Genomic DNA, 8,721 nt, shown 5'->3' with positions numbered 1-8,721 from the left:
AGATCGTGGACCGGTGCGAGCAGCTCCAGCTGCAGAGCGCTGCCATTGCCCGGCACGTGGACGAGGTGCTGCCTGCCAAGGACCAGGGCGTCCTGGTAAGTCCCTGCCCCTTCTCCCACGGCAGCGTGGAGCTGGCCCCGTGTGATCCCGTGCTCACCATTCCCAGCAGAGATGCTGAGCTCTCGGGGGGCTTGTCGGTGTGCAGGGCTTGTCCCCCTCCTACCCCACAGCTTGTGCAAGTGGAATGCCCGGGTGTGCGCCTGCAATTCCTGCTTTGTCTGCCTAAAAAATGTACACGAACAATGAATTTCTTGGTGTTAGTGGACAGCCATCAAACATCCCACTAGGACCAGTGTCTTACCAGTTCATGATTTGATTTGTGCCTCGCTGTCACTGAGGACAAAAGGTGGCTCTGTTTCCTGGTGAATCCAGGGAGATCTTCTGAGGAATGGGACTTTGGTCTCTTGCAGGTTGTCACTTAAGTAGCAGGGTTAGGCCAGAAGGCAGTAGGCAGTTTCGGGACTGGTGGTCCTGTTTACCTCTGCTTGCGTTACCGTGATGACTGTGGCTCGGGCTCGATTAACAGGGTGATCTTAACAGCTGAGCCCACAGAAGGCCAGCAGAAGCGGTTGCTGCTCTTTTTGGGGTTGAAGCAACGCTGACGTTTCTCCTCTCCTTGCTCTGGCAGAATGCAGCCAATGCGGCGCGGGAGCTGGTAATCCAGAGGCTGATCTTCGTGGGAAACGTGTGTGAAAATGAAGAACAGCGGTTGCTGGAGAAGGTGCATGCGGAGGAGGAGCGGGCGCACCAGAGCATCCTGACCCAGCAGGTGCACTGGACTGATGCTCTGCAGAAGCTGGCTGCTCTCCGAACCTACCTGGTGGACGTGATCACCAACCTGGATGACCAGGGCTTGGTGGTGAGTACTGCTCCTTGTACTGAGGGACAGGTCAGTCAGCCCAGAGGTGACCTAGACTTTTTATCATGGATATTATGGGGCTTAAATATGATATTCAGGCTTAAATATGGTGTTCAGCAACTCGTTCCACTTACAGCAAGGAGGCAGAGTTGGACAGGACCTACGTTTGCAGGTATAGCTCAAGGAACCTCTTTCACTTGGTCCCTGTGGTTTCCCAGTGGTTCCTAGAGCATCTGCTCTGCCCAATTCTGCTTTTGCTTGCAGTGAGGTTCAGAACCACCCAAGCTCAGGTCTCCAAGCTCTTGGCTTGAAGCTGCCAACTCTCAGATGCCCTTAGGCTTGACAGCCAGGACAGCTATGGGTTGAGAGCTGCTCTTACAGCAGTTAATTGGGTCACCAGTTTTCTAGTGTTCTGTCTAGTTTTAATCAAAATGTGACCCTTGGGAGCACCTGCAGCTCTTCTTGAAAGTCTGTCCTGTTGTCTGGCATACCTCCGTTTGGGATATTTACTGTGCAAAGCAGCCCATGCTTCCCTTTGCTCAGTTCCTTTTCTGGCTATTAAATTGTCTCGGTTTACCCAAGCGATTCCTCTCATTTGAGATGTGAGCAGGCAGGCATTGCACCACCTTGCTCTTAGCCTCTGCTTGCCACGTGTAACTTTGTGAAGAGAGGAGCCGCGGCTCTGCTTCAAAATCAGAACCGATCCCATGGACAGAAGGTAGATGGCTGTTCCTTTGGTGGGAAATGCAGCTTCTGTCCTGCCCAGCACTTTAGCTGGCTGTGCTGTGGCCTCACTGTAGAGAGCAGAGGTTGGAAAGCAAGATCCATCAGATACCTGTGGCAGAAAACAGTAAGACCCTCAATTTCTCCTTTTGCCACGTAGTAGAGGGGAAATAGGGATGATACGTTCTCTCTTGTGTCTATCAGGAATCGATAGGTGTCACGTCACAGGGAAGTGAAAGGCATGTAGAGCATCCCGCAACTCATATTTGAGCAGGGATCAAATATTTTCCTATCACTTTGCTAATTGGGCTGTACCTTGAGAATGCACCGTTGCCAGTGGGTACAGAAACAAGTGGGACTGATCACAAGGTCATCTGACTCTTGGCTTAGGTCCTCTGCAGCTTCACCCTGTACTGAAAGCTTTGGGGGTTGTTTGCTGCAAGCACAGGATGTTCTTGCAGCATGCCGTTACGGGGAAAGGGAGGAGGGGGGACCTCAGGGCTGGGGTTTTCACACTCTGGGCAAGGCAGGGTGCAGAGGTGAGAGCTCCCAGATGCAGACAGGCTGGTGTCTGCCAGAAGGATGGAGTCAGAGCTGGTTCTTTGTGGGCCCAAGACTTTCTACCTGCCTCAGTTCTCCCATGCGTTTCCCTTGCGCCAGACGATCCAGCTCTACTTGTGGTCTTCTGCTCTCACACCAGTTGCACACACAGCGGAGTGGTGACAGGCGCTGTCTGGATGCTCCCATGCCCTTCTCGAGCTATTTGTCACCCAGCCACCCAGTCCCACTGGTGCAGCAGACATTACCCCTAGCTAGATGTAGGCGATGTATTGCCTTTAGTCATTCCCACTCATTTTCTGAGTCAAGGAATGGAAAGCGCTGCAGCTGAGGAAAATGGATGTTGGACGCTCCCCCTGCTCCCCAGGGCCAGCGTTGGGGTGAGGAGTGGTTTCTCTGGGTCAGGAACGAGAACAGTGCTCCCTGGGTCCTGGGTTTGCTGTACCCCAGCTTGTGTTTGGGATTTTTTCTGTGGGGATTTCAGCTGTGATGACTGTTTCTCTCCTTGTCCCCAGTGTGCAGAACAAGAGATCTTCGAGAGGTTAGTACCTGGCTGCTCCTGGTCCTTTCCCTGACCCCTGCTCCAAGCTTGCCTGCACCGTCCATGGCTCCCACTGTGAGCAACATGCCATTGCTCAGGTGACACCCCCTCTTTCCTCCCTCGCGCTGCTTTTGTTGAGGACAAGGACAGAACACAGAGGTGCCAGTGTGACCTCTTCTTTCTGCTTCCTGTGCTGTGCTGCAGCTCAAGACGGAGCAGTTTGGCACCCAGAAACGCTCTGTGTGCAATGTCTCCCCAGAGGCATTACCAGATCTGCTGGCCCTTGCTTACGGGAGAGCTTCTCCAGCTCCTTAGAAAACTCCACACGGCTCCCTGGGAGATGGAACAAGCCTGTCCCTGGCTTGTTGGCCGGAGGTTGGATGGTCCGCCTGGAAAGCTGGGGTGCTTCGGGCCTGGGGTGCTGCTGGCCCAGCATCGCCCAGAGGGACAACATGCCCAAGCTCCGTGCTCACACGGCCTCCTTCCCCGACAGGCAGGTTAGACGGAGGGGAGAACCAAGTGCAGATGTCAGCATTTCTGGCAGTCGTCATCAGTAAGGTTGGGCTGCCCTTCCTTGAGCAGGCAGCTCGGTGGCTGCATTTTTACAGGCATTTATTTCCGTGGCCGCTACAAGGGTGCTAGCTGGCACTGGCTGGACGTTGCTGCCCAGAGGACTTTCAGGAGTATTTTTGCCTGGAGCCTGCCTGTGGAGAGTAAGAAATCATCACCAGCAGCCTGTGCCAGAGCCTTTACTTACAACCATAAGTTCACGTGTGTGCTGCAGGCCACAGGAACCCAGCAAATCCTCAGTCTCCTTGCTATGCTGTATGAAACCTGGAGTCCCGACTCGCTCTCCTGTTGCGTCTCCCTTTGCTCTGACAGGGAGGCTTTGTTGACACAGAGGGAAATCTGATTCTCTCACTGCAGAATTGTGTTCTGTTGTGTTCCTCTTGTACCTTGATGGCTGCTCTGAGACACGTTTGTTCTGCGTCTGCTGAGCGAGGAGCCTGTTGACTCATGCTACTGGCATTGTATTTTAAAACACTGAAGTCCTTTCAGAAGGGACTGTAATCAAAGCCAACCGAACGTATCAGTTAGGACAAGAGGTTGTCTAGAAACCCCCGCTGTAGTTTCTCCGCAGCCAGCGCTCCTCTTGCAACTGCTCCAGCTCATATTTCTGCCATGCATCCTACTGATCTTTACAAACACCTCCCAGCACTGGTCAATAAATCGTTATATTTCAAAATACTTCTTGTTTTCCTTTGCTAGGACAGAGGTGGCGGAGGGAATCTTGGAGCCACAAGAGTCCCTGAAGTTAAACTTTAATCAGACGTGTGTTCAGAGTCCACTGCTGCATCGCCTATGGGCCTCTGCTGTTCTCTGCTGCATCGCAGGTCAGTGTCTCGCTCAGGTCTCACGCTGTCTGGGGATTCCTGCGCACTCATTCACATTGTGCCCAAAGAAACATCCTGATGCTGTGTCAAAACATCCTCATGCTGTGTCCTGCCCGCTTTGCTGTCCCAGCCCCTGCCAGTTGCTTGGAGCCCCCCCAGCCAGGAGGGCAGCAGCAGCTCTAGGAGGTTTGGGAGAGGGGACAGGGGCTCAAAGCAGTTGGTTGTGGCTAAGGGGAGAGCTGGAGTTTGAAAAGGCTGTGTCTTTTATCAGCTCTGTGGCTTAACCTCACTTGGTTTCTTTTGCTGTTTCCTGGGTCACTTGGTGACAGCAGTGAAGCCGATGCTGCTGTAGGAATCTCTGTCACAGAAATTCTTCTTCACCACGTTTAGCCTTGGCCTGCTGGTGAGTTTAAAGGAGAGTGAACTCTCTCGCATGGCATCTGTGAGGTGCTCTGACATGCGGGAATGAGAAGTGAGTAAATGCCGTAGCTTTCTGATCGTAAGTCGAGATTGTGGCCGTGCACGAGCTGGTGGTTTGTTAGAGACGTTGGTGAGCTGGTTCAGCTCTTGCTGTACAGCTGAGGTTGCATCGGAGGCGTTTGTCAGGCCAGGGACGTGCTCTGGGTACGGTTTTACCAGGTTGATGTCAGCTCTGTTGAAGTTGTTCTTCCGGCTGTGATCTGTTTGAATTGCCGATTGTGAAATGTTTGCTTTTACTTTTGCTTGCGGGCCATCATTAGAAGGTTTTAAATGTATTTTTTGTTCCTCAAAGGTGGCAATATCCTTCACAATTTGAAAACATTAGTCCCATGTGCCACCTCCTGAACAATCCCTGGGGTCATCTTCCCAAAGCTTTTGCATCAACTTTTGATTTTTGCTCATCTTGCTCTTGATGCTGATGAGCAGTTCACAGTTTTTCCCTGTTTCCAGGTCCCTCTCCAAAGTACACGCTTTTGGCTTTTATTGCTCTTGTGTTTTCCAGAATCTGGGCATACCAGACAACACCGTCATTTGTTTCTTCTACTGCGAACTCTGGTGTTGCTCTCCCTTTGTGATTAATTTCCCTTTATTTTGAGTCTTTGAGTGCTGGCAGTCATGCAGACTCCTGCAGTTGTACATTGGCAAAGTTGAGCAGGTTCTCAGCAGATGTTCAGAGCTGTCAAGTCATGCAGGAAACTTTTCCCAAATTCTCTTTGTTGTGACATGGTTTTTTTATGGATTCCTTTCCCAATAGCATCCTTGTTGAATATAATGACTCAAAGGCATTTGATCCTAGTAGTGGGTCTGTTGGTGCTATTATTACACTCTGGTTTGTTGTTTTGTTTTATTTTGTGGTTACATTTAACATGTCATTATTGCATGCTGAGAGTGCCTGCCATATCCTTGCTTATCTCACTAGTCCATAGTTCACCCAGGACCTAGCCTTAGAGATTTAATATTAACTGCAGTGGTCCTAGCTTTCATTAAGACACAGTAATGTTGTGTTTCACTTGGTGGTCCCTCCTCCCAAAGGTAGTTGAACAGGTGGCAGTCTTGTTTACTTGCTTCAAAAGAGTTAAATTCCTAGCCTTGATGGTTTGCCCTGTCGCCTCTCAAAAACTTGGAAACAAAAAACAGGCAAAAGAACCTCCATTTCACTCTCAAAACCAAACATGGTTCCTTTGATGTCTTCACTTGGCATCCAGGCTTCTGTGTCGCTTACGTTGGGGTTGGCAGCTTCTTCCTTAAAGCAAGAGATGATGTAAATCTCCTGGCACCGTTCAGGGAGGGATCTCGGTTCACGGCCACCCATGTTAGTCCTGCTGGAGGGCAGGCAAGTGGTGTTGCTGACTGGAGAGCTGACGGAGGACCCTCTGCAACAGTGACACAGACTGAGATGTTGGGCTGCTCCATGGTGACCTTCTGCCCCAGGGACCAGGCTGGGTCTGGATTCCATCTTGGTGCCTAAATTTCGCTACGAGGATTTTAATTTCAGATATATGAGTTGTTTGGAAATGGGAACTTGGATCTTTAAAAGTAGTAGAATGTGCTGCAGCTAACACATACGTACTCGACGGAGATGTTAACCGTATTAACTTACCTACTTGGCATCCCTTGTCTCTCTAAAGTGGCAGAGCCACTCCAATGAGTACTGTACACAGAGAAAATAGATTTTGGGGTGAAATGAATTCCCAGTGGAATTGTTCATCAGAACGTATGGGAATATCTGGAGAGCAGATTTAATCGTGACAAAACACTTGTCTCTGTGGGAAAATTTGCTGATCTGAATTACCCTGCTGTTACTCTGCCGTGCTTCCCCTCCCTCAGACACTCCCCTGTAATCATAATTCACAATGAAGCTACGTGGGTGTCATTGGGGTGGTATTTCCTCGTGCGGATGATCCCTGTACATGAATACCAGAATGCAACCCTGTACCTAGGTTAGATGTGCATTGCACAATACGAGGTTTAGTGCCCTTCTTCTGTCAGAGAAAGATAAAGTCTCGTACTCCTCCATTTTCTGTGAGTTCATAGCAGCGTTTGGGTTCCTGGGAAGTCAACCTACAAATAGGCAGCGTGGGCAAATACAGCTGTGGAGACCTATGGAGGGCACAGCGTGGCGGGCAGGCACGCTGCAAAGCGTTTGGCTGCTGCTTGGTGAAATAAATCGTCCAATGAATGAGGTTGTCTGCTTCAGCTGGAAGCGGAATCTGTCTTCAGCTCCTCTTTCTGCTCGCTGTGGCCCTCAATAGCTTCCACATAATGTGCAAGAGTGCGTGGCACTTCCACATTGTGCAAAGTAATAATTCAGCCTCGGTTCGTCTCCTGCCGGGGAACACCAGGGCAGGTCCTGTCCTAGGAAACCCCTCGGCCAGCACTGCTGCTGTTTGGTGCTGCTCGCTGGTCGGAGGGATGCTGACCTGGGTCCGTGTAGGTGCTGGAGCAGGTCGGGCTCCAGAATGACCCCACTGAGGCTGCCACGTTAACGCTTTGATTCTTTAAGGGCTTCATCCTGCCATGTGCTGGATGCTGAGCAGAGGGTGGTTGGGAAATGGCCGGAGCAGGCGTGATATGGTAGAGCTCTTGGGAGAGCTGGGAGAACAAATGACTCACCTGCCTCAGCCTGGCTGCCGTGGTGGTTTAAGACCTAAAATGAATGAAGTGAGGGTGTGGGGGAAGGCAGGGCAAGGAGGGGCACCCGCAGGTTCGCAGGAGCCACTAAGTCAGCTGGGCATCAGCCTGGTCTCTTTGCTTAGCAAATTGACAGAGCGAGGGAAACGCTTGTGCAGTTATTCAGCACTTGCAGCCAGTCTGCAGACCCGCTGAGGGGTCTGGCGAGGGGAGCGTGCAGCCAGGGCAAGGCGAGCAGTGCTGGGTGCTGTCAGCCCACGGGTGCCGGAGTCCTCCGGGCCAGCCTGGCTCTCACCCAGGGCTGCAGCTTGCTGGGTTTGTGCTGTGGCACAAGGGCAGCTGGGCAGCCCCTTAATTCACAGCAAAACCAAATCAAATCATGGCCATGCTCATCTCTGGTGCCACCTCCCTCCAGCATGCTCAGGGTGGGCTGATTGCTGACTTGGGCTTTATAGGAGGAAAGGGATTTCCCCTGCCCAGCCCTCTCCCTTCCTCCTCGTTCCTGTATTACCAGCTTTGCAGGTTTTCTGCAAACAGCCCTGCCGTCCTTCGCAGGCCCTTGACTGGCCCCGGCTGGGGGAGGAGAAGTCAGGTCCTGCTCACCCGCAGTGGGGGTGGGAAGGGACGGGGGCTCAGATTTGGGTCTCTCCCAAAAGCAGGATGAACCGAACGTGCCGAGTTCTGTTTTGTGGGGATTCAGGCCAGAGGCAGAGAAAGATGAGCAGCATTTTCTCTGACCCTGCACGAGTTCTAGTGCAAGGGTGGTGAAATCTGGGCTTTGTTAAGTCTCTGCATTCTTCTAGCCCTGGCTTGAGAGGGGAAGCTGCAGGGAGCTCCTGGGCCCCTAACACGGTGTCACCCCAGGGAAGCCAACTGTGTCTCTGATGGCCATGACTTTTTCAGGCAGGGGCCACCGAGCCAGAGCTCACCGTGTGGCTTCTATTGCAGGCTCACAGGAGATTCACATCGATGAGAAAACTGTCAGCCCTCACCTCAGCCTGTCAGAAGACAGGAAAACCCTGACCTTCAGCCCCAAGAAAGCAAAGGTGGACTTGGACTGCCCCGAGCGATTTGACCACTGGCCCAATGCTTTGACTACTGCGGGTTTCCACTCGGGAGTCTGCGCGTGGAAGATCAGCGTGGAGAAGAGCTGCGCCTACAAGCTGGGGGTTTGCTACAGCTCCCTGCCGCGGAAGGGGTCTGGTAACGAAGCTCGCCTGGGCTTCAATGCCGCTTCCTGGGTCTTCTCGCGCTACGACAAGGAGTTCAGGTTCCTGCACGCTGGGCACCCGCAGGCGGTGGAGCTGATCAAGTGTCCGGCCAAGATCGGGGTGCTGGTTGACTTTGCAGGAGGGGAAGTGCTCTTTTATGACCCCGATTCCTGCGCCATCCTCTTCTCCCACAGGGAGACCTTCACAGAGCCCCTCTATCCTGTCTTTGCCGTGGCACACCAGAGCATCTCACTTGTCCAGTGA

The 8,721-nt window shown here is 52.3% G+C and overlaps 1 protein-coding gene across 1 annotated transcript; it reads left to right on the top strand.

The window, feature by feature from the left end:
- Positions 1-5: 5 nt before the first annotated feature.
- On the top strand, positions 6-8,721 carry BSPRY (B-box and SPRY domain containing; the record flags this gene model as incomplete). The annotated part of the gene is made up of 5 exons (XM_009702688.1): positions 6-95; positions 689-919; positions 2,716-2,741; positions 4,011-4,135; positions 8,195-8,721. Coding segments are annotated over 5 exons (999 nt in total), but the record flags the coding sequence as incomplete, so codon positions are not given.

This window comes from Cariama cristata, unplaced genomic scaffold, assembly GCF_000690535.1.
Source record: "Cariama cristata isolate BGI_N322 unplaced genomic scaffold, ASM69053v1 scaffold38136, whole genome shotgun sequence".
NCBI lineage: Eukaryota > Metazoa > Chordata > Aves > Cariamiformes > Cariamidae > Cariama > Cariama cristata.
The sequence above is the reverse complement of the archived record's forward strand: the minus strand, read 5'-3'. Positions and strand labels throughout refer to the sequence as shown.